This window comes from Lathamus discolor, chromosome 21, assembly GCF_037157495.1.
Source record: "Lathamus discolor isolate bLatDis1 chromosome 21, bLatDis1.hap1, whole genome shotgun sequence".
NCBI classification, from domain to species: Eukaryota; Metazoa; Chordata; class Aves; order Psittaciformes; family Psittacidae; genus Lathamus; species Lathamus discolor.
Window position 1 is genome coordinate 4,495,005 of NC_088904.1, and position 25,344 is coordinate 4,520,348.

General features: G+C 49.6%; 1 protein-coding gene across 2 annotated transcripts in view; it reads left to right on the top strand.

Annotated features, from left to right (window-relative positions):
- CRTC1 (CREB regulated transcription coactivator 1) overlaps window positions 1-20,359 on the top strand; it is a 44,070-nt gene extending 23,711 nt beyond the window's left edge. Inside the window, exons 5-14 of one of the 2 annotated variants that reach the window (XM_065699823.1) lie at window positions 688-782; window positions 2,087-2,172; window positions 2,576-2,619; window positions 2,944-3,164; window positions 5,756-5,889; window positions 6,470-6,721; window positions 8,849-8,950; window positions 13,902-13,988; window positions 14,812-14,992; window positions 15,720-20,359. In XM_065699823.1, the coding sequence (XP_065555895.1) occupies window positions 688-782; window positions 2,087-2,172; window positions 2,576-2,619; window positions 2,944-3,164; window positions 5,756-5,889; window positions 6,470-6,721; window positions 8,849-8,950; window positions 13,902-13,988; window positions 14,812-14,992; window positions 15,720-15,931 (1,414 nt within the window). In that variant the 3' untranslated portion in view covers window positions 15,932-20,359. The remainder of the gene's footprint in view (window positions 1-687; window positions 783-2,086; window positions 2,173-2,575; window positions 2,620-2,943; window positions 3,165-5,755; window positions 5,890-6,469; window positions 6,722-8,848; window positions 8,951-13,901; window positions 13,989-14,811; window positions 14,993-15,719) is intronic. The other variant, XM_065699822.1, reaches the window with a different exon arrangement.
- The last annotated feature ends 4,985 nt before the right edge of the window (window positions 20,360-25,344 follow it).

Below are 25,344 nucleotides of genomic sequence, written 5' to 3' on the forward strand. Positions count from 1 at the left end.
GATCCCACAACACTTTCACGTCCAACAGAAGCCTTGGTTGCTCCCCACAGCATTTTGCCATCTGAATTTGCCTTCCTGAATTTCAAATTTGTTTTTTTTTTTTCTTCTATTATGCCTAATGTTTTAGATGCCCTGCCTTTCAAATTAAAGTGTTTCAGCTAATGGCATCTTTGCAAGGCAAATCTTGCTGGGTGTTCTAGGGCATACCCCAAAACTGAGCTGTCAAAGACCTGGGTGTTTCTCCCTGTGCAGAAGCTGGGTTAGTCTGCCCTTGCAAGCATTTGAGTTTGAGTCATTTCCCCTCCCTGTGAAACAGGGATGTTTTCTTTTCAAAGACTGGTATAACCAAAGTATTTCTAAGCAGTTTTCAGCTTCAAAATTGCATTATTTGATCGTGCATTATCTTAACAAAGCTTATCAAATAATTCTGTAGTGACAGCCACCACTTTATCCTGTGGTGGATAATCTCCATCCCATTGTTGAAGCAATTGCTCTTCAAACCTGAATGAATTTGTTCTGTGAATTGATGGTTTCATGGGGAAATTGTGCTTGGTGTGTGCCATGTATAGAGTAAGGGTTTTTTAATGCAGAGTGTTCAGGTTTTCCTGAGTTGGTTACATTCATCTGAATTGAAGCTTCCTTTTCTCCAGAGACAATAAAAATACATTTTTCTGGCCTTCTTTCCAGGACAAATTCCGATTCTGCCTTGCACCAGAGCACTATGACTCCAGCTCAGCAAGAGTCCTTCACAGGAGGGTCACAGGACATACAGCAGAAGAGAGGTAAACAGAAGAAATAGCTGCAGTTTGCAGAGCATTGTACTTCAGATTGCATGCACATGTGTTGCTGTTCACCTGTTTCTGTCAAGACACACGTATGTGTTACGCCTTCTAGATTCAGATACACAAGAACTGGAGGAAAGAGCCACATTTACTCTTTTGGGTACTGAGATCCAGAAAGGATCATGCAAAGCTAAGGCAGAACATTTTCCTGAACCCTGTATTCTGTGACTCCCAAGACCTTACCCCGTGGGGATAAGTAATGTGAGCTGTGGGCCCCCGGTGGTGAGGCTGCTGTCGGCGGTACTAGAGGTTTGCAGTTTGGAGTAACTTCTTGACAAAATGTAGAGGTCACAGGCGTTTCGTCGTCAGGGGTAAATATCATGAAGTAGCAAGACTTCACCTGGTTGTTATTCTGGGATTGTGATCAGTGAATGCACCCTCAGAGGGAATGCTTGCAGCCAGTCCTCTGATTGCGGAGTTAGGAGTTGGAGCAGCGCAACCCTCTAGCAGTAACAATTCGGGTGCCCTCTGCTGGCCCTTGTTCCTGCTGTCAGCTCAAGAAGAACATGAAAAGCTCTCAAATCTGCCCAGAGAAATTTAATCCTTAAACAATCACCCAGAGCTGGGTGAACACCCAACACTCAGGTGCGTATGAGCTGTACTGCAGCTCTTCCGTGTGCTTCCAGCGCTGTAAAACTTTAAATAGTGATCACCTTAAGCAGTCTTGTGTAAATACAGATTTAGAGTCATCACTCTTAAAGGCTTCTGGTGATGCATCTTTCTGACTGGGCTTTCTTTTGCTGGTTGTGTGTCACCTTGCTATTAGCATGATGAAACAGTTGCTTGCTCTGAACAAACCCGTGTTCTGTGAATATGGAGAAGGAGCAGCTTTATAGCATTTCTCTATCCTAGGGAAGATGGTCCAGATTTTTCTCAATTGGAATTTGTCCTTTTGGCCACCCATAAAACATCAGGTGTACATCACTTGGCAAAATGCAAAAGACAGGAAAAACTAGGTCCCAAGATACACTCTTCCATTTAGAGACTAAACTGGAGGGCAACATTTTTGAAGTGTTACTTGCTTTGTTGTATTTTGAAGCCTGTGATGTCTCCTTACTGGTTAAATACAACTTTAGTCTCTTCTGGTGTTCATATTTTCAGTTCTGATCTCCCAACAGTGCCACTCTTTCACATTCAGTGCTAATAAGTTACTTCAGAGTTCTCAAACGGTTAAAACTTCCAACCTGAACATTTCTTACTGAGAAGCTTAATATGCTACAATCCCTGTTGGTCTTATTTTTTAGTTTTATTACTGACTGTCCCTGGAATGGAGGAGACCCCCTCTGAGGCAGACAAAACTCTCTCTAAGCAAGGATGGGACACTAAAAAGGTAGGACTCTCCCATGCCAAAGTGTACCCATTTTGTTTTCTAACCGTATTTAGTTCAATGAATGCTCTAAATATTGTCAACCAAAACAAAGTATTTACAGAAATTAGAGATTAAATGCTGTATTTAGAAATAAGTCACTAAACATTAGCTCAGAAAGGCACTTTTTGTGTGTGTGTGTGTGTGTGTGTGTGTGTGTGTGTGTGTGTGCATGTTTGATGATACCAGGAGAAGCTCTACATTTGAGCCTTGTTGGGCCAGTAAAGCAGAAAAGGTGACAAGTCTCTTCCAAGAGTATCACAGAGCTCTTGTGTAGAAATGTATTAAACTTCCTAATTAGTGTATGTCCTAAGCATTGATTTCCAGCAGGATCTTTGCCTTTAAACATGTCTTCCTTCTATTTTAGACTGGGTCATCGAGACCTAAATCATGTGAAGTTCCAGGAATCAAGTAAGTTTTGAGCAATTTCTTTTTTCTAAAGAGCATTGAAGTCTCTAAGGAAGGATGTTGTATATGGAATGTCCTCCTGGTTCTGAGCTTTCTGAAAAGCCCTTAGATGGTGTAAGCGCAATAGACGCAAGACAAGCCAGAACCTCTATGAGTGACCCCTTGGATCCTAAATCTCTGGCTATGCGCTACAATAGATAGTACAACAAATAGTACAATATACAGTTTGTATATGGCACCTTCCTTTTTCAAAACAGACTGTACAAGATTTGTCCAGGCTCACTTGTAATCATAGACCTGTTTTCTTTTTCTCTCTCCCTTATTTAGCATCTTTCCATCAGCTGACCAGGAAAACACTACAACACTGATTCCTGCTACGCATAACACAGGTGGCTCCCTGCCAGACCTGACAAACATCCATTTCCCTTCCCCTCTCCCAACACCGTTAGATCCTGAGGAATCCACATTCCCAGCCCTGAGTAGCTCCAATAGCACCGGAAATCTTGCTGCCAATCTGACTCACTTGGGCATCAGCACGGCCAGTCAGGGTAAGAGCGGAACTCTGGGGCACTTCTGCACATTGTCCGTAATCATAGAGTTGTGGATTGCTTTGGGCTGGAGAGGACCTGAAAGCTCATCCAGCTCCAACCCCTGCCATGGGCCGGGACCCCTTCCACTGGAGCAGCTTGCTCCAAGCCCCTGTGTCCAACCTGGCCTTGAGCACTGCCAGGGATGGGGCAGCCACAGCTTCTCTGGGCACCCTGTGCCAGCGCCTCAGCACCCTCCCAGGGAAGAGCTTCTGCCCAAGAGTTCATCTCAGTCTCCCCTCTGGCAGGTTCAAGCCATTCCCCTTGTCTTGTCCCTACATCCATTGTCCAAAGTCCCTCTCCAGGTTTCTTGTGGCCCCTTTAGGCACTGGGAGCTGCTCTAAGGTTAGTGCAAAAGCTGTATTTTGATTATGTGACTTACAAATTGTCTTTGATTTTTCTCATGTTCTTGGTGCCCAAGTCTGCTTTTTTGTTTGGGTTTTGTCCATTTTATGTGTAAGACTTGGAGGAGAGACTAGAACCCAAAGCAGCCTCTGGTGTAATTCACTGTCCTTAACCCCAGCAGCCTTCATCTTATGGCGGTATCTTGAGTAGACCTTTTGTTTTCATCCCCGTGTGAGGATTCTTTTAGAGAGAGAGCATTGCTGGCTTCAGTTGACTCCAGTTTCCTGTCTGAGCAATCAGGAGTAACGTGGAGCCTTCACAAGGTGTGCTAGTTTTTGTAAGCTTGACTGCTTAAGTTTGGAAAAGACCCTGAATATTCAAGCTGCATAATACAGGGGGGCTTTAGGAAGTAATGCCAAGTGCACCCCTTAACCTCTCACAGCTCTCAATGAGGAACCTCTGTGTTAAAACTGAAATCTGTCAAGTTCAGCCTGATCTCCTGATCATTTCAGGACTTCACATGCAAATAGCCGCCACTGGGGATTGTGATTTCTTAAAGGATTGCACTGGATCTTGAGGGCTGTGGATTGTTATTGTCAGTGGCAGTTGCATCATTCCTAGATTAGAAATGAGGCGTTGTATCCAAAAATACAAGTGGATTTCCTGTGTTAGGCAGGATTCCCTTACCCACTTATAAACCCTCTCATATGTTGGGAAGAGGAAATAATTCTCATCAGGTTCTGACTGAGCAGTTGTACTTGAGCATGAAGCAAGAGGATGGTTTAACCATTTGAGTACGGAGCCAGGCAGCAGCTCTAAGCATCACTTACCAAGTGTTCTGGACTCAAAAGAGACACTCGGGCAGAGCTATAGTGTGTGTAAAAAGAAACAAGCTACTTGCATGGAGTCAGGCCAGGCTGGGTTGCTGAATGTTTTGCCATGCCCATAATTAGCAGAGTTTGCCACATCTATCAAAGACATAACAAATGAAAAAGCTCCACTCATTGATGATTTTCCTGTGCCTCTTTGGAGACCATCCCATAGTTTAATCATTGGCATAGTCAGTGTTTGGGGCTTTTAAAACTGATTTTTTTCAAACCATCCTCACCTCTCTTATTTCCACCTCTTTAGCAGAGATCACAAAGGCTTTGGGACCTTCTGCAGGAGCTGGGTGCGTTGCCCAGACCTGCCCCAGGAGGAGTTGGGGAACCAAACTCCTGTGAGGTTACCCAGACCTTTGGGAACACGTTTGTGCCTTTGAGCTTGTCAGTTCACTCCCATGTTCCGTGAGGCCAGGTTGGGTTTGGAAACATGGCAGGGAGGCAGCCTGCCGGATCCGTGCCGCTCGAGCCAGTTTGCCTGCTTGGCAGCCCAGGCTTCCTGGCTCCCTGGCAGCCTGCCTGGCAGCCCAGAACATTTGCCAAGTGCCTGGGAGCTCACAGGCTCTTGCGAATTCCTGCTTCCTGGCAGCTCCAGAGGAGCAGCTCACTCGCTAGGTTGGCCTGAAATCCCTTTCCAGGGTGTCTCAGTTCCTTCAGGGTGAGGCAGAAAAGGGGGGAGGTTTCAAAACTTGCACGTTTTGGTCTGGAAGTTAAACATTACACCACTTGAGTTGTTGATCCCTACCTCCTGCCAGGTCGTGGCTCTTTGGGGTGTGAAGGATATTTCCTGCCTTCCTGTGCACTGAGGATGGAGTACTTCCTGTGTAACCAGTTTTTCTGCTGCTTTTTCCATTAAATAGGTGTTTGCTTTTAGAATCTCTCAAGTGCCCTCTGATTAGTCTTGTTATGTGATCTGTTACCTTCTTCCTGAAGCTGGAGCCCTTACAAATAGAGCAGAGGATGCTTTTCCTGGGATCAGTGCCTGCAGCCTGAGAGGCGTGGGAGAGCAATCCCGATGGATTCTGTAAACCACTGAAGCTGCTCTGTCTATGGCCATTTCAAGCCAGTGTCTGTGCATGAACCTGAACAACAGTGACTGGTTTGGGTCCAGGGTAAACCATGGGGATCTTCCTCTCATCCCGATGCTCTTCAGCCTGACAGAATCAATAGCAATGAGCTAATGTGTTCCAGCCCGACTGGCCGAGGCGCATCCAGCACTTTGCATTAAGCTGTTGTCTACTCAGGCCGTTCACTCCTCATCGGTTTGGGATTACCTCCACGCAGGTGTCAATAAACCATTGCTCTGTTCCTGTTCCTTCCTGGCAGGAATGTCACCGCCGGCTCCGGCCCCGCAGCACCGCCCGGCAGCTGTCAGCCCCCTCTCCCTGAGTGCCGATTCCCGGCGGCCGCAGTCGCAGCAGATGTCTCCTACACTGTCCCCTCTGTCACCCATTACTCAGGTAGGAACTTACTTGGAGAATTCCATGTTTCCAAGCACAGGTTGTGTTACTGTACCAAGGGGGAAGCTGGCTCTAAGGCTGGAACTTCCTGCCTCTTGTTCTGTTGTTTTCTTCTGTGTTCATTAATTCGGAACATTATAAAGGGGGAGGTTTGGAGAGGGGACAGATTTTACTTTTGCTTTCAAGAATTGTGGCAAAAAACATCTCTTGGGACACTTTAATGTGACTGTCCCAAAGTTAGTGGTGAGATTTTGAAAGACATTTCTCTAATTCATGAGTGAAGCTCAAATGGCTTTTGAAACTGATTTCCTGAGTGTGACTCTGTGACTGATGGGATTATCAGTTTCTGACCTGCACATTCAGATGGGCTTTGATCCTGGTTGAATTTGTTTATTGTGCACTGGAGGTGATCTGAAGGCTTTTGAAACATGTTCTGGACTGTTTCTGAACCTTTAGGTAACATTTTTTAAATGCAAGATGAGATTGATTTGGTGCATTTCTCTTAGAGTGAAAGTTGGTGCGCATGAAAGTGAAAGGGAATTATGTGTCAGCATGGATGACTTTGATTCTTCTTTTCAAGGCCGTGGCTATGGATGCGTTGTCTCTGGAGCAGCAGCTTCCCCCATATCCATTTTTTACCCAGACAACTTCCCAGCAACAGCAGCAGACGCAGGTGGCAAGTACCCTGCCTCAGAACACTCCTTTAATGCAGACCTCTGGCTTACAGCGAGGAGCACAGCTCCCTCCGCTCTCTGTCACGGTACCTTCTACCATCCCACAGTCACCTCCGGGTAGCCAGACCCAGCCATCCATGGGAATAGACATCAACTCGGTAAGCTTGGCTGCGTCCCAGAACACTTCATCCAACACAGCTTTCATGTGGAAAACCCAACAGTGTACAGCCTAGAGCCAGAGATCTGGCTGGGCAGGCCCTTCCATAACTGTCCTTTGTGGCAGACAATGAAGTAGACTTAGAATGGGTTTGGTTGAATCCACATTTTAACGTTTTACAGAAAGAAACTTGGGTTTAATGTGTGCTTAAGGTGGCCAGATGTTCATAAAATGGTGTCCATGTTTGATTAGACCAGATTAAATAGATCAGCATTGGTTTCATACCTTCCTGCTGCTGCCTTGATACATTCCATGGTGTTAAACGTAATGTGCCACCAGCACCTTGTAGGCTCCACAATGTGCAGTAGGCTGAAGGAGGTAGAGCTAAGAGTAAAGAAAGCTAAATGTTAACAAGCATTTTTCCAGAGTTGGGGAGAACCAGGTATTTTCTCTGTTTTCTATGTTTAGAACTTTAATTTTTAGGAATTTTAGAGCATACATTATTATCCAAAACTTGGATATGTGCCTGCCTTCAGATGCTCAGGAGAACTGGAGTGTGTACCTGGGGATTTACGGACACATTTCTTGCTTGTTTTAACCCGGTCTGTTACGGAATGTTCCATCTCAGCACCTGCAAATCCAAACTGCAGAGACCAGGGGAGCAAGGGAAGGGTTTCACAGTTTGTTCTCTGCTCATTCCACCCCACTAGGTAGGATCTCAGTGGTCTGACCTGTTGTGTCCTCCTGCCAGTGTCATAGTGACAGTAACTGGCTTGAGGATGAGTAGAAATCATTGGTTGTTGATCTAGCACTTGATCGGGATTTCATTTGTGGCTGAGTGCTGATAAGTGGTTCTTGAATGAAGCTACTTCCCTTTCAGGACTGAAAGGGGAAGAGGGAAGGACAAATCCAGCAGTGGAAAGGATACCAGCCTGCTCAGAATGTGCCCCAGTGCTTTGATTCTAATACTCACTTAGCTAGAGATGATTCTGATTTTCGTTCTTTGCTTTCTGTGTTGCTTTCCTCATCCTAAACTTCTCTATGGCCTTAACTTTTAAGGTGCTGTGCTTTTATTTCCAAACAACTGAAATAATTTGTAAATAAGCTGAAGTTTGAAGCTAGTTTATCCAGAAAGCCATTGGAGCTGTGCTATGGTCTCGCTGACAACTTCAGTGCAGTTTTTGTGGAGTGATATTGAAGTTCCTTTTGGTGTAGTTTGGTTACTCACTGCTTTAAGTGTGTGAGTAGCAACATGTAGCGGAAAGGGTTAGATGTATTTTCGTGCGCTTCACAGAATTGGTGTCAGGAAGCATCAGTAGCACAGTGTTCTCGTGGCTAAAGTACTCCTTTGCTTACAGCTACTGGATTGTAGGTTCTCCTTAATCATCTGGTAATTTCTGAAGGAGGTATGATGAGAAGAGCTGCACTTACTCTTTAATTACTGCAACTTCCTATTTAAATGCCATGAAGATGATTAATTTGTTCAAACCTGGGTTCTTTATGACCCCAAAAAAAAGGTAAATCCTTGCAAATGTGTTCTCAGAATGACAGGGAACAACATAAATGTCACTCATACAAAGCTGCAGAACAGAGTGTAGATTCTCAGACAATGTCTGCTCCGTGTCCTGGGGTAAAAGGCAGCTTTGAGGATTCCAGTCTGCATGGATGTAACTTTCATTTTGATGAGGGTCTTTGAGAGCAGGCAGAGGAATAGGAGAAGGGCTTCCCAAGATCTAAGCACAGGTCAGGGATGTGTGGTTATGGCAGATTGAACTGGAGAATAAATGGCAGGATATTTGAGTTACTCCCAGCTTTCAGGGCGTCTTTTCCTGAATTTCCTTAAATTGGCTGCCCAAATTGGGATTTTTTAAAAATTAAGGATAACTGAGGCCGGGGAGGAAATACTCCATCAGTTCTGCTCATGCAGCAGCACTCCCTGCTCCAGCCAGGCCCTGCCACGCTGATACCCTGCCTCTGCATCGCTCACAGTAATCCTGTCTTCACACATAGCCAAGAACTCCTCCAGAGGATGGTTTCTCCCAGCTTCCTCGAGCTCTATACACCAAAAGTTGTTAATTTTCCAAGCTTCCATCAATCCCATGGTCTTTAATTCTGTGTTGTTCTGTAGGCTTCACTCCAGCAGTACCGCAGTAATGCTGGATCCCCAGCCAACCAGTCTCCCACCTCTCCTGTCTCCAATCAAGGCTTCTCTCCTGGCAGCTCCCCTCAAGTAAGGGACTCTGTGCTTCCACAGGCCTTGCTTCTTGTGTTTGTTTGAGTTGAGTCTCTCCATTACTGACCCATAGTTGTCTCACTGTACCTGTGTGTGCCTCATGCATTACCAGTGTCTCATCTTGTTTGCAGTTTCATTCAGTTCAGAGTTTTTCAATAGCTGGTGAATTGCCTTTTGATTGATCAAAGCTACGATTTGAACACTTTAACTTGGTTCTTTCTCTGGGGTGCACCATGGACAGAGCCTCCAGGTAGAGCCCTTCAGTCAGCAGTACCAGGTAGAACTGGTGGACAAGGCAAGGGGGGAGAGAGAGGGAAATATAAGTGCTTCCTGCAGCAGGGAAACTCCTGTGGCTGAGTATCCCCTGTGTGGCCAAATGTGTTTCCATCAAGACCTTTTTTTTTTACGTGGGAACATACACTCACAAAGAAACCACTGGAGAAAATGCTTTTAAAATTAGCAGCTGTGTGTTGTGCCTTGCAAGGACTGGGTTCTGAACACGCTCTCTTGCATGCTGGCTGGTTTTTCCCCCTCTGAAAGTATATTCTTCTACATCCATGAGTCCTATATGCAAGTCGTAGCTTGGGGTGTCTGGAAGGGGAATTTTTACCTGCCAGCAGCAAGGCAGTTGAGCAAGTCTTCGGGGATGCCCCAGTGTGAGGAAGTGAGGGTATTTCAGCACAGAAATAAGCTTGTGCTGCTCCAGGAGCTCCATAAGGCTGCCCTTTTCCTAGATCCCACCTGTAGAAAGAAGGTGGAGGAAGTTCTGCCAGAGCATCACAACAGAGTCTGGAAATACGTTTTCTGTTCCATTATTTAACATTTAAGGCTGCAAGGAGGATCCTGTCCAAATAAGTGCTGCCCCTTCATGGTTCCAAAGCAGAAGCTTTGTCTCTCCTTGCCATTAGCCAGAGACAGGTCACTGGTAAGCTCAGCAGCAGAGCCAAGTGCCAGGACAGTCTGGATTTTCTTAACCCCTGCTGAATTGCTTCTTAACTTTTCTCTCTTCTGCTGCTTCTGTGAGTTCTGCTGTTCTGGGTGTGCCCCAGAGGAAACAAGCAAACTTGCTCCTCAAGGCTGTCCCATAGAGCAGAGCTGTTGCCCCTCCTGCTTCAGGTTCTCAGGCAGTGCCCCCACTGTTGATTTTTGTGTTGATTTTCTTCCCCCCTTGGCTTCTCAATAAAATGCTCTTGGTTTTGTTCACAGACTTGTTGCCACTGGTCAGGCCAGAGCGCAGCCAGCACTCCCCAGTGGAGCATGCAGTGACTCTAGTTCATCCTGTCAGCTCCTGCTTAGGAGCTGTTTCCAGCAGGGCATGGTAGCTCTTAGTGAAAGGAAGAGGGTTTATCAATACCACTTACTTTAGTATTGGCCTTTTCAAAACAACCACACAATCCTTCATGTTTGCTAAATTAAAAGTGATGCCTCCATCAATGACCCACGAGCTGCCTCTGGTGGTTGTTGCAAAAATGAAGCTTGGAGAGAAGCGATGGGGGAACTAAAAAACCAGTTCTGGAGAGCAGTTTGGGTTGGTTGAGGTGGTGGGGGCAGCCCCCAGACAGCAGGATCCATCAGCTGTAGGGTGATCTGTAGAGCAAAGGCAGAGTGGTTCCAGCCACAGAACATGCCTACTGAGGAGCAGCGTGGCCCTGGCTGACGAGAGTGGATTGAAGGAGTTGTGACCAGGTGGGCATCCCCCACTCGCTCCTCTGCCTGGATTAACTCTAGGTGAAACCATTCTGAGCCTGTCAGTAACATGAGTGACACGCTCTGAAAACAGCAACCTGTAGTTTGGTTTTCTTCTCCTCTCTGGTTCATTCACCACAAGTGAATTTCCCATTTCTCCACATCTCCAGATGGATTGGCTTGTATCCCCCATGTGTGTGTATTCTCCAGGGCCTCCCTGTTCAAACATGGATTGAAAAGCTCTGCTCGTAGCTCCCAGCTCTGTGTTTGCATGGCTTTCCATTGACAGTGCCTTGTTTATTGCTACGTTGCTCCTCTCTAACACCTAGCAGACTGTTCCAATTAGCTGGAATCTGCTTTGTTTAGTAGGATGGCTGCATACTGGATATTATGGTATGTATTTTTAGATTAATAGAGGGTTTGCGATTTGGGGTTTGTTTCTTTCCCTTGCAGTCACCACATCATTAACCCAAGAAGATGTACTGTTGACAAAACAGACCTCACCCAGCGTGTCTGGAGGAGCTGGTGGTAGCAAGATGTTTTTCACAGGGTTGTCGATAAATTATTCCGGGACTCCGAAGTGTTGAAGTAATGACATTTCCAGTTGATTTCCTCTGGGAGGTTTAGTGCTTGCAGATGTAATACCCGGTGTACTTCAGAGCTGGGGAGTGAACCAGAGCTTGAGTGTTTTGGTAGGAGTTGCTAACGTGGACTTGCACAAAGAGATTTTGGTCTCCTGTTTATTATTTTTTTGGACTTTTTAGTTTGGGAATGGTGCTCAGTGGAGTGCAGGGAGAAAGAAAACCCCTTGATCCTCTTTGCAGCTCCTGACCAGAATTGTATTTCTAGTGCTGGTTCAAACTGGCTTTGGTTCATGTCGAGTACATGACATCCCAAAGCACACACTGATTAGGAATTCGTTATAAAGCAAGACACAGCTCTGGAGCCACATCTGCCACGTGAGATAGGGCTGGTTTTCCCGTGACAGAGTTCAGCTTGGCTCATCCTCATCTTGAGGTTGCCCCAGGCTCTGACTCCATTTTCTTTGGAAGGCAGGAGCACATGTAGCAGATGTAGAGTTTGAACAGCTGGTCACAGCAAGGGAACTGTGGCTGCCCCATCTCTGGCAGTGTTCAAGGCCAGGCTGGACACAGGGGCTTGGAGAACCCTGCTCTAATGGAAGGTGTCCTTGCCCGTGGCAGGGGTTGGAGCTGGAGGAGCCTTGAGGTTCTTTCCAACACAAAGCACTCTGTGGTTCAGTGTGGTTCTTTGTTTTGTTAATGTAAGTAGTGCTTTGCGTTTTCTCTTATGAGGTCCAACGTGGCTCTTGCTTGTGAAGTTCGTAACTTCCTGGTAGCCCTGTCTCACACAAGGGATAGAGCAGCCACCACAGCTTTGAGGACCAGGCGGTAAACTGGAAGACTGGTCCCAGTTAGAATCATTTTCCATTTTTACCTGCTTCTAAGGAGGGCATGGAGGGGGCTGTAAAGCTGCAAAGACACCGTCGTTCTGTGCTCACAGCTGTGACAGATCACAAATGCACAGGAAAGGCAATCAAAAGCTTATTTTTGTCCATAAAACCCTATTCTTGGCTTTAACCAGTCATAAGGATGAGCTGGCTTCACGCAGTTAAACCATTTCTTACTGAGAAGCTGTCAATGAGCTCTGATGGAGACTTGGAAGCAGTTTGCTGCTGTTTCTGTCTTTGCCAATGGCTAACTAGGAACCGCAGCACCATGGAGGTCTCCAGGGCTCACGCTTCCCCTCTTCTGGTGGGTTGGTTTGCTTTGAAAGAAGGTTTTGTTGCTCCTTTCCTGAGTCACAACAAGGTTGTGAACAACTCGGGGGGGGGGGATTATTCCATCTTCTTCCTTGCATGCAATCTGCAAATCTGCTGCACTGAGACAAGCTGCCGATGGAGGAGGGAGGAGGTTTCAGGTGGGATGTTGGCTCAAATTTACATGTCCACTGTTGTGGGCATTGTCCAGTGGGGTTTTGGGTAGCTTTGGCTGTGTTCCGCTTTAACTGTGGTGGCTGGTCTGGCTGTTCTGATATTTCCTAGGCTTTTGCTTAATTTCCTAGGCTGCTTAGATTTTTAAGGAGAAAGTTTGGAGCCTTTCTCTTCCCATGTAGATAAAGCAGCTGGAAGATGCTGTGTAAGGGGCTGATTTTATTTTTTCAAGTTAGATACAAACTCTCCATGCAAATGGTCTTTTTTAGACACCACCTTTTATAGATGCTCTTTGTCAGTAAGCTCTAAGTAAGAAGGGCTCTCTTTGTGATTGGGGCCTACAAGGATGCTGGAGAGGGACCTTCGTCAGGGACTGTAGTGATAGGACAAGGGGTGGGTGGGTTCAAACTGAAACAGGGGAAGTTCAGGATAGATGTAAGAAGCTCTTCCCTGTGAGGGTGCTGAGGCGCTGGCACAGGGTGCCCAGAGAAGCTGTGGCTGCCCCATCCCTGGCAGTGTTCAAGGCCAGGTTGGACACAGGGGCTTGGAGCAAGCTGCTCTAGTGGAAGGGGTCCCTGCCTGTGGTGCTGGATGAGCTTTAAGGTCCCTTCCAACCCAGATCAGGCTGGGATTCTATGATGGAGAATAGCTGATAGATGGAATAACTGAGAGATGCTCATAGTGCTAGAGGGGACAGTCAAATTAGCAATGCTGAGGAATTCTTCCCAAGATCCCCGCCTTCCCTCTGCTGACAACATCCTTCACTGGGCTTTCTCCTTCACTCCTCTTACTGCAGCTGGAGTGCAGTGACTTTAAAGTGACCGGTCAGGTTTGGCACGTTGCCTCCTTGGTGAAGCTGTGAGCATGAGGCTGCTGAAGAGGCAGCGAGCTGGGGAGCAGCTTGGCTTCACACTGTGTTCCGACATGCACTTGAATTCTATGTGGGGTTTGTCTTGCACCCAAAAAGCCAGAAATTCCCACAAAAGCTGACGTTGGAGTGATGTTTTTAATTCCTCGTGTTGGCGCACTCGTCTGTTTCCATAAATCCAAAGTTTTCTGTGTTCTGTGTCCTCCGTGAGGAAGTTTGTTTGGTTTCCTTGACTGTATCTTTGTGCTTTACCAAGCGTGACACGGAAGGGTTTGCCTGTCAGAGGGCACCTCTGGCTGTTCCAGGGCTGCTGGGCAGTGGTGGTTACAACACAGGGTGCTGCTGACTGACTTGGAGCAGAACCGGTCGGACGGCTCGAGCCACGCCGTGGGGACGCCTGTTTGTGAGAGTTTTGCACCATAAAGACTCTGTTTTGTTTTCAGCATTCTTCCATTCTGGGGAGTGTATTTGGTGACTCCTATTATGATCAGCAGATGACAGCTAGGCAGGCTAATGCCCTATCCCACCAGGTGAGCAAATTCATCTCGGATTTTCAGCTATATTTCGGCCACTTTCAGCTTAAAATATAGATCAACTTCTGATTCTTTTCTGTGAGATCCCATTTTGGCCATAGAGTTTTACTTCGCTTCCTTTCAGTTTGCAATACTCAGGGATTTCTTTCCTTCTGTTGCGTTCTTTTCCTCCCCACACTCTTTCCTCCCCCTCGTCCCTCTTCACCATCATAGCAGATGTTTTTTAAGGGTTTTCTGCCGAGTTTATTGGATTAAAAATAATGAAAATAAACCTGAAAAAAAGCCATGTTTTTGGCCATAGTTGCATTTGGGAAGGATTCACTTGTAGGTGGTAACAATATTTACTCCTGAATTTGGCAAACAGCCCGTGCCTGGTGCCAAAACCGGGCACGTAGCCTAATGCCTTCAGTCATTTGGTTGACCAGTGCCTTGATTCATTCAACTCTGAAACCCACTAGCAGGAAGAAATAAGTTGGCCTCTGAGAGGCAGCACTTGATGGGCAGATACCTGAGTTAGAAGCATGAATTCTGGGGTTTTTCCTTTGTTTTCAAGCTACCTTTTCTTTTGTTCTTCTGATATCAAAAGCAACAGTTTTGGTTTTGCATCTACCCTCTCCTCATTCCCCTGCACTCTGAATTTGGCAGTAAACTACTCTGGAAAGTTCAGTGACAATAGACCATATTTTGATGAAGGAAACCTAAAGATGAATTTGTTTGCCTGCCTCTTTCAATGTTCCTTCCCTTTCTTGAGCTTTGTATGTTGCTTTGTTGTATTTCTTGCTGGTTACAAGTAATAATTCCCTTGTGCCTTGGTCTTCAGCTTGAACAGTTTAATATGATCGAAAACGCCATTAGTTCCAACAGCCTGTACAGCCCCTGCTCCACCCTCAACTACTCCCAAGCAGCTATGATGGGGCTCACCGGCAGCCACGGCAGCCTGCAGGACTCGCAGCAGCTCAATTACTCCAGCCATGGAAACATCCCCAACATCATTCTTACAGGCAAGGAAATCACAGCCTTACTGACATCCAAACCACGCAGTGCCGGTGCTTCTCTTCTTGCTTCAAGCCAAGAAAGCAAAAGGGTGTTGGTGCCTTCGAAGGTTATTTCACCTTGTGTTACCAGTCTGCCTATCCCCCGAGTGCCAGGTGGCTCATGTTTGATCCCTGCAGTCAGGGCTTGTTGTCCTACAGACATTCCCTGCCTCTGAATTTACTGGCTCCTCCACCACAGTGAGGGAGAAGCTGGGAAAGCCAAACTTCTCCCTGTGCTGCTCCGGCCGCGCGCCAGCGGAGGGTTTGTCAGTAGCACATATGGGAGCGGATCTGGTCACCGTTGGACGTTTGGAAACAGTTTCTGCACAGCCCACTGAGAAATCGGCACTGCAGCCCAGATTGCAGCCTCTTGCTGATTAGAATCGTGTCAATTAAGGTTGTTCCTCTTAAACCTCAGGGGGAGGAAAGAGACTCAAGTGACACCGTGTTGTGGCCCCCAGATATATGTACAGGGATTTGGCTTTGTGTTAAGTAGTTACAGGGGTTCTGAGCTGCTCTGACCAATCTGTACTTCGTCTGGCTGGCAGTGAGGAGAGCTGTTTCTGGTCTTAAATGCAGCCTTAAGTTTGATAAATTGCTCCAGAATTGCTGCAAGCTGCTTTATGACTCCTCTGCCTGGCCAGTGTGTATTTGCTAAGTCCTACTAACACCTTTCTCTTCCTCTTCCCTGCAGTGACAGGAGAATCCCCTCCCAGCTTATCAAAAGAACTGACCAGCTCGTTGGCAGGAGTGGGAGACGTCAGCTTTGACACGGATTCCCAGTTCCCTCTGGATGAACTCAAAATTGACCCTTTAACCTTGGATGGACTGCACATGCTGAACGACCCAGACATGGTCCTCACCGACCCCGCCACAGAGGACACGTTCAGGATGGACCGGCTGTGAAGCGCGGACACCAGGAGCGTGGGAATGACGCTTGTTCCTGGAGCCCAGCCGAACTGGAGAGGCCAGCGGGTCAGTCGTGTGGGAACAGGAGCTGCTGAGAGCAGCAGCTCTGTCCTGTACACCGTGTACAATGAGTAAAGCTTGTCGTTCTAAGCTTGCAGCGCTGCAGACCCCTACTCCCTGTCGCGCCGTATTTCACCCCTTACCCGCTCATTGCTGTGAATGAGTAAGGAGTTTCCATCAGCAGTTTCCTCTCCAGAGCCCCCCCCTCCTTTCCCCCACCGAAGCTCCAGCGTTATGTTGTCCATTTATCCTTTGCACTAGAAAAGGGGCAGTTGGGGGCAGGCGAGGAAGGCTCAGAGCCAAGGGTAAAGCGATTCCTTCTGACGTACCAAGCTGTTGGGAGGGGGAGAAGTGCCGCTGTGTGCCCCCTCCCTCTCCCCACACTGATCCTGTGCTGCCACCCTCTGCGAGGGGCCGGGGGAGCTGTGGGGGGGTTTGGCTCCGCTTTGTGCCACCCACTTGCTTGAGTGAAACGCTTCTCCCCTCGTGGCCAGGGCGCCCGCGGGTGCAGGTTGGTCCCTGGCTGTCACCCTCCTCCTCTCCTCATGCCCCGAGCAGGAACGAGCCCGGCAGCCCCACGGCCGTTTGCCACTCAGCAGGCAACTGTCAACACTATTTTCAAAGCTTTTTTTGTTTTTGATATATATGTAATATATATATTTATATATATGTATGCATATATAAGGAGCATTTCTGAGCACACACAAAAGTACTATAATTCATTACTTGATTAGCATGAAGGAAGGATCAGAACATTTTAAAGCAGCTAAAAGAATCTAGGAGACTAACTTGCAGAGCATGTTCCTAATGTTACTTTGTGAGAGATTCCTGGGCAACAGGAAGGGCATTTCTGTAGCGATGCCTGGCTCAAATCACGACTATTTCTTACGGTTTATTTTTTATTCTTATTCATTACTTATTCTGTTACCATTATTTATGATCTTTTTGTTTTGTTTTATTTAAGTATTTGGATATTAGGAAAGTAGCTAAACTACATACAGCCAACTGAAGCACTCTACAGCATCCTTGTACAGTCCATCTTTTTGTGTTTTTATTCCAGAAATATATTATATATATTATATATATAGGTATTTTTAACTAACTGGAATTTTAAACAGGTGTTGAGCAGAAGTAAGGGAGCCTACGGCAAGTCTGGATGTTTTCCTTTTGTATAGTCCAAACAGGGTGGCAGGAACCTCGCTATTCCTTCTCTCACCCTGGGGAAGAGCTGGCTTGCTCCGCAGTGCTGTGTCCTCAAGCAGGTGGAGAGTCTGTTGAGCTCATAACAGATTATTTCTATTAGTCCTTGTTCATCCTCTGGGCTGCAGCGTCATGACAGAGTAAAAACCCCAACCCCAACCCACCCCTGGATGCTGCAGCAGGGTGGGGGGGAGTGAATTGATGGCGAGTCCCAGGTCTTGTTCCCAATTGGAAAAACACCTTTAAAGACTCATGAGGGGTCCAATGGACTCAACGCTGATTGCCAGGGGCCTGTGAAAGCATTGGCTTGGTTACACTGTGACTTGTGCAGTGCCAGAATCTGTAGGCACAGGGCCCTCCTCTTGACAGAAGTGAGGGATTAGTGTCGCTTTGAGTCTAACAAAGTAAAGCTCACATGGCATCTCACACCCTGCCCATGAGGTGAGGGGATGCGTGCTAGAGCACGGCACTCCTGCACGGGAGGGGGCCAACACCCTCAGCAATTTGGGTTACACACACCCCAAAGAGAAGGGCCGGAGCAGTTTCCCTCTCCACACGAGCTGTGGGTTGTTACTTCCCCCCTGGCACAGGAGTTCCGTACCTGCTCGGGGTCTGGATTTCCTTTTTGGTCCAAAGCCGTGTCCGTTCTTTCTTGTAAGCAAGACCCATCCCCTCCCTGCAGCAATCCCACCCGTCCCCTTCCTCGCCAGCTGGGGTCTCCTCGCTGTTGGCAGTGAGCAGTGGTGAAGGTCTGCGGAGGAGCTGGGCTGCTCCTAATGAGTTGTATTGGGTTTCTGTGTGCTTCCAGAAAGGGGTGGGACGCTGTCCTGAGCGCCAGGCAAAGGCTCTGAGCAGAGGCGCTGTCAGGGTCTAACCTGGGTGCGGGTTTGCTCATGTCCGTGCCATCAGTTGACCATTTGCACTAAAAAAAGATGGTTTTATTTCCTCTCCAGCTCTTTCCTTACGTGTGTCTCTTCTGTTCCTTCCCACCCGACTGGAAGGTTTTCCTGCATCCCTGTTGGAAATGTTCGGGGTTGTTATGTCAGGATTTAAGCCCGGTAGTACATGTTAACTCCTGGTGTCTGCTTATTTCAGATTGCTAATGCTTTCTTAATTTAAGGAGGAGAAACAAAAAGGTAGCTTTGAACAGGAGGATCCCCTAAAAGACCGGGATAACTGGGGCACGGGTGGCTCGGAGTCCTCGGCTGTGGAACAGCCGAAAGTGCAGCGTGAGTTGGATCCGCTTCCCGCAGTTCCCGTCGCTCCTCGGCAGCGTTCCCGCGTCGCGCTCGCGTTCCAATGACTCTCCTGCATGGAACTTCTCGTTCGTGATCTGTTTGTGTTTTTATTTTGAAACCCAGAGTCACTTCAGAATGAAGCATCCGAGTAGGAGACGAGATTCCTCACTGGAGACTTTTACAGGGAGCTGTTGCTAAACGCTACCTTCTCATTGGTTTGTAAACTACGCGTGTACATAAGAGACCTTGTTTATTAGACTTGTAAGTAGACATTTAAAATGGCCTTAATTTAAAAACTAACACGTCTGGATGCAACTGTTGAAATTAGGGACCATCGGGTTGAGAGAAATCCAGGTTTTGTTCCTGCCGCGCGGGGCGAAGGGCGCTGGGAGCGGGACGGGCTGAGCCATGGGAAGTGTGCTCCATGCACCTCGGAGCAGGCACAGGCTGCTCCTAGGACCAACCCTTTGAGAACCGGCGCAGTTACTTCACCACCTCTTGGGTTTTGCCTCCCCAAAAGCCGGGTTCCAGACGGCGTTGGGGAGGAGCTGCACTTGGAGAGGAGATTTTTCTCTCCCTCTCCCATTCAAATGTCGATTTTTCAATGTGTGCACACACAAGGCTGGTTTGGAAGCAGACCCGGTCTATGAGGCTGTGGCACCTGGTGGCTCTGGAAGCGTGGAGCGGATCCAAGTGCTTTTGGAACAAGTAATCCGATTTGGAAAACTCAATAGCTCTGGGTCTGTTTTCATTGTGCAGGTGGAGCTGTGGGGAGCGGCTGCCCCTTCCCGTGCCGGGACAGAGGAAAGCAGAAACAGAAAGATCACTTAGCAAAAAAGAAATAGATATATATATAAAAAGGAGTAGTATTTATAACTTCTTGAGTTAAGTGATGTTGAAGCTGTCTGGTGTCTCAAAGGGTTACTGCCCAAACTTACCTGCTGAGTGAACCCTGCCCCCTCCCAACACGTGTTTTTATAGCTATAGATAGAAATATATATTACAAAGCTCCCAAGCTAGACTGTTGCATTTGCCAATACAATGGGGAAATAACAGGAATAAACCTTCAGTGCATCAAATACTGTGATTCCCAAGCGGAAAGCTGAGCTTGTGCTGCTTGCAGGGGGCTCTGCCCTTGCACATACGGTTGTGCCGCGCTTGGCGCCGGCTCGCTATGGCTCCTGCATGGCAGCGAGCGCCGGCCCTGCAGCCCCTGCACACAGAGGTGGGGGTTTCCTTTTCAAGAGGGGAAAGGCTTTCCAGAAAGAAGGAATTGTTCATTCTTTGTACATTTTCTGACCTGATTTTCAACTGAATTGGTTTTTGTTTCTTTAAATAAAATGAAGTGTGCCTGAGGCCCGGGGGTGCAGCCAGAACGGTGCTCGTGGGTGACCCTGCAGCTAGGGAAGGAGCTGCCCTCCGAGTTTGCCTAAAATCAGCATCCCAAAACTTAGAGAATCCTTTAAACTTCCCTCAAAACCAAGCTCTGGACTGTGCTTGTTGGTTATAAGCTTGGATTTCTGTAGAAACACCTCTCGAGGCCGGAGGTCCATCCTGGTATGAGCCCGACACTGCCCCTGGGAACCCCCTCTGTGCATGAAGGAAGCGGGATGCTCCCGTCCTGTCGGGATTTCGGGATTCCAACAGCGTTTATTCCTCTGCCAAGCGGCCCCCCCGTCACTGTGATGGCAATGTGAAAGCGCAGGTAGCGTTTGTTCTGTGTCCTTTGTAAAAAAAAAAAAACCCACAAAAGCCCTTTGAAAAAAAAAAGACAGAATCAATTTGTAGTTGTTCCTGTTCTTTGTATTTTTCGTTGCATCTTCTTTCTACGGCGCAGTGTAGGCATGGATTGCATGTCGGTTTTCTATGCGGGCACCATGACATTCTAACTGTGTATTATAAATCATTTTTACCTTTTTAAACAGAATCATTGTGTGGAATTTCTATACTGCAAACCAAAACACTACATTACGTACTCATTTGTGTTATTTATTTTACGGGGTGGGGGGCGGGGGGTGGTTTGACTGTGGTGTTATCTCGCCTTATGTGGGCTTGACCAATTTTATCAAAATAAAGGCCTAAAGGGGTAAAATAACGTTGGCTGTTTTCTTCAGTGGCTTGCCTGCCTTGTAGGAAGCATCAAGGGAAGCAGCTCCATAGCGCAGAGGATGTGTACAGCGAGGAAGGGCAGCTCTGTGGTGGAGCAGCTCCACGTAGCAAGGGGTGAGGAGCGATTGGAGGCTCAGGTGACTGAAGCGATGCTGGTAACTGCGTAGCAAGGCTGGAGACCTGCGTCTGAGCCTCCCCACCCCTCCCTCCGTGCCCTGAGTTCTGGAGACCACGGAGGGGTCGTCCCTTGGCCCAGCCCCGCAGGGCTCTTCTCACAGGATCCAAGCTCAAACTCTTCCATGGTTCTGTGGCGCTGACGTTGCCTGAGCTGGGCAGTGCTCGTGTTCGTAGGTGCCACTGCTCCGGAGCTGCGCCAGGCCTTCGGTTCTGTCTGAGCACAGGTAACGAGAGCAAAGACAGCAGAGCAAGAGCAGGGGCCTGCCCCCGTTCTCTTTGCAGATACCAGCGAGGCAGGGACGTGGCCCCAGCCTGGGGCTCCCGGTTGTCCCCAGTGGTTTGCATCCCTGGAGCAGCCACTGCTCCGTTTTGAAGGCGTTTTTGGGAGTGGGGGGGGTGAGGTGCTTTGGACATCAGCGTGCTCTGAGGGTCCAGCTGGAGGAGGTGACGCCGTTGTGGTGGCAGCTTTTTCCCTGCTCATTCTGACCCTGGCTGTCTCCTCCAAACCAGCTTTGACCTCTTGCTTCAAGGTTCTCTCGCCTTGCAACTGAATGGGAGGCCGGGGAATGCCTGAACAGCGTTTGGTTTGCTTTGTCTTGGTTCTTTTCACTTTGTGTATTGCCCTTACGTAGTGACAGGAGCATGGAGCACCCGCTGTGCGTCGAGTATCTGCTGTGCATTACCTGCCTGCTGGGGGCTCGCGGCGCTTGGTGTCGGTGTTTGCTGCGCACGAGGGTCTTGTTCTGTTGATTGTGCCCCAGTTCACTCCTTGGTCCAGCTTTAGGGCGATGCGGTTTGGGACAGAGCCCCCATGCAAGAGACACGTCCTTCGTTTCTTCAGCCTTTGCAGTGTTTCCCTGCGGTGGCCGCTGGTGTGCGCAGGCAGGAGCGATGATCTAATGGCAGTAGTTGTGGGAGCCCTGCGGGTCACGTTTTCCTGCCGTCCTCTCTCCAGGTTTTAGGAAGCTGGGATCCACAGGCACACGTTAACGTGGCTTGTTCTGCAGCGTGCCCGTGTTGGTGTTCAAGCTGTTGCTGGTTCCAGCCTCAGTTGCTTGGGCTCAAAAGCACAAGCAGGAAGCTGAGCCGCTGCTCTGCTCGATGGGGGCAGGAGTCACCCCGTTCCTGTCAGCCTGACAGCTCTGTGTGCAGGAGGGACGGCGTTTGGACCTGCAGTAAGGGTTCCTCCTCATGTAATAACGACGGCAGCTTTGGGGTTAGTCCGGGCCTGAGCTTGAGCTTTGCTTCACCTGCAGCAGGAACCCTGGGCTGCCTTTGGAGGCAGAAACCTCCCAGGGGGGACTCGATCCAGGTTAGCGCAGGGCACGTGCACGGATGCACCCCAGCTCTCATTGGAGTGGCACGTCCGTGGTCCCGCGGCTTTTGTCGGTCTGAAAGCCGCGGGGTTTTGGTGTGCGTTGGCTCAGGTCTTTGTTTCAGTGGCTGCCGGAGGGGTCAGGTGAAGCCGTGCTGGGACCAGCGGCGGTTGAACAGTTTCTGTCTCCATCCTGCTTCTGCTTGATGTTGTCTGAACCCCGGGAGCTTGGGGGGGCTCTGATCTCACCCTGATCTCACCTCCTGCCTTCCGTAGACTTTAGGGAATCCTTCAGTGAATCCATTGGGATAACCAGAGCCGAGGATGCAGCAGCCGCCCTCAGCCCTCCCCACTCTTGGAATTCTCATTGCTCCAGTGGAAGCTGGATTTGAGCCTCGTACGAACACTGCACAGGGGGAGGAGGAGGCAGAGCCGCTGTACTGGGTGCCTGCGCTGCAGAAGTCTTGGGGGTGGGAGGCCGTGGAGGCTGCCGTGGCTCTGATCCTGAACGGAGCCCGCTGCGATCCCGCTTCTTCACCGCGACCGGGTCACCGGGAGGGGAGCGGTGGCCGAGGTTCGGCCGGCGGAAGGGGTCTGCGCTTGCGAGGGCCGGGTGAGCCCTGCGCGCGCGGGGCAGGGCCTGGGCACGGCGATGGTCGGGGCTGGGTCCCTCCAAGAGCGGTGTCCGGGGAGGCAGCTCCGGGCAATGGCTCTGCCCCGGGGTGTTTGCAGCGCTGCGAGGGGGGGGCTCGGTCCAGCCGTTTGCTGCCGGTGGTGAAGGGTCCCTGTTGGTGCGTCCCCCCCGGGGCCGTGTTTCTGCGCTGGGAGCAGCGGCGCTTTCTGTGTTCCCGTCTGGAATTTTACAGGCTTAAACTTGCAGCGACGGAGTTGAGCCCGGGTGCGCAAAGGGCGATCTGAATGCCTCGGGGTCTGTGCCGTGTGTTGGGACGAGTGAGCGGTGCCCCAGTGGCCTCGCTTGTGAGCAGTGGCTCAAGCCCCCGGATTGAGCTTGGCTCAGTTTGGGGTTTCGAAGACGCGAAATGCAGGGAGGACAAACGGCGGAGCTTCTGGCCTGGCGCAGTTGGTGAATGTGAAAGTTAGACGGTAACGTTGTGGGGCGAGATCACGGGGGCACCGCTCTTGCTTGAGCCAACCCCCTGCATCCCCAGCATCCCCGAATATTCCTGGCATGAGCAGCGGCACAGGCGGAAGAGAACCGAGTGAACAGAGGTAGCGGCGGGTGTGGGGTCAGCAGCACCCAGCGCAGGGATGCGGACGTGGTGCTTCAGTGAGCTCTTAACTGGGGAGGAGACCCCGAGGTTTTGTTCTGGGGGGGGATTGGACCCTGTAGATGCTCCTGACGGTGCCGGAGCCCCGGTGTGAAGGATCCCCTGGCGCAGTGGGAATTAAACGTGTCCGTGCTCACAGAGGGCGAGTTTGAGGTTCCTGAAGCCCCGCGGAGCTGCTCTGGCCGCTCCTCTCCCAGCCTGGCAGCTAAAACCCAGCCTCGTGCGGTGCCTGGAGCTCGGCAGCACCGGTTGATGCGTTTCAGAGCAGGACAAATGCTGAGCGCTTCCTGTGCCCAGGAGCTGCGGGTTCCCTCACTGATAGATGCAATCCTGAGCTGCGGCCGTTGTCCCTGCGGCAGGAACGTTCTGTTTCTTGTGTTTTTCTCTGGGTGAAGTGGAAACTGGAGTTGGCTTTAAGTGTTTGCAACCCGAGACCTGATGTGAAAAAGCAGCTCGCCTCAATGTACATTCTTCTCCATCCTTTTTTTTTGTGTGAAGGCTTTCGTCTTTGTATCTTTGCATTATTTGTAAATGAAATGTAATAAAAGTTCAACTGGTTTTGTCTCTGGCTGCTCAGCTTTTTCTTAGCTTCCTTTGTGGGGTGGTTGCTCTGTGGCGGTCCTCAGGGTGGAAGTGGTGATGTCGCGGTGCTCGTGTTTCTAAGGGAAGGGTGGAATTGAGTGCTGGGGGTCCCCTGGCTTCGGCAGTGCTGAAACCCAGCTCTGTGTGAGGAAACTGCAGCCGCTTGGAAGGATGCAGGGGCTGTGACAAGTCTCGAGCTTGGAACTGTCACCAGGAGCATCCCAAGTGCCTGGGGTGGTGACGGTCTCAGCTTCACTGAGGTCTCGGCCCTGGGCTGCTGCGTAGCGTTAGGGCTGTGTGGGGTGAGGAGAGTGTGAGGTGCAGGAGGTTTGAGTGTGTGAGTGCTCAGCCTGGCCCGGGCCGCTTGTCCCAGACGTGGGCTTTACCTGGGTGTAGCGTTCACCGCAGGAGCGCCTGCCTTGGGCGGCTCATGGGGCTGAGCAGCGGTGCCATGACCAGGGCAGGACGTTACAAAGGCGGCTGGGTCAGAAGGACCCGGTCCCTCCACGTGGGCAGCGGCTGCATCGCTCTCGAGTGGAGTGAATCTGCTTCGGAGCCCGGTTTGTGCTTGTCTTTGGGAAGGTTCCTCTGCACTGAGGGACGGGGGTGCTGGAGAACCTGCGCTTTGCGTGAAGCGCAACTGGAGCGAGTGCGCGGGACGCTGCTGGGACCAGTGAGGGGTTGTTCATTCCTGCGCCTGGCTTGGAACCATCTCTGGCCAGATCCACTGGGGAATCAGCTTCTTACAAGCTCGTGCAATGCCCCTTCCGATCCGAGAGCCCTTTTGAGGAGATGGAAGGCGTGTTCACACCCTGCCTCTTTGGGAACGTGTAACGGGAGCAGCATGGCCACTGCACAGGATGGGTACTTCGGCCTTGCTCTAGAGTGGAACTTGTACCGAGCTTGCAGAACTGCGCTGCTGAGTGTCCCCCAGGAACTAGGAGCAAGTGTCAGTGTAACTAACGTGAACCCCTTACCTGATGTGCTTTTACTGGCTCTTGAGGCAGCCTGGAATGCTGCTGCTGCTTACCCAGGAGATGCTGGGGATGACCCTAGTGCAGGACTGAAGCCTTCCCTGGTCAGCAGCTCGGCAAACCCCGCGTCTGCTCCCCAGCTCAACCGAGCACCCATGGCACCAACGGCTGCAGCACTCCCTGGTCCCTGGCTGTCCGGCCGTGGGAGTCCCGGCCTGGTGCCGTAAGAGAGATCCCACCTAAAGCTTTCATTTAAAGCTAACCCCCCCCCACAAGGCCCAGGCAGGGCAGTCGGAGCAGAGGGAGGGTCTCGCAGCAGAGCATGGCCCCGTGCATGTGTGCTAACAAGTGATAACCCAGCTGCTGAGGGTCTCTTACACATCGGGGTTAGAACAGTTCCAGAGGAGGAAAAAGCAACACGCACGTGACAAAGAAGTCTAGTATTTATTATCCAACGTTCCAAGTA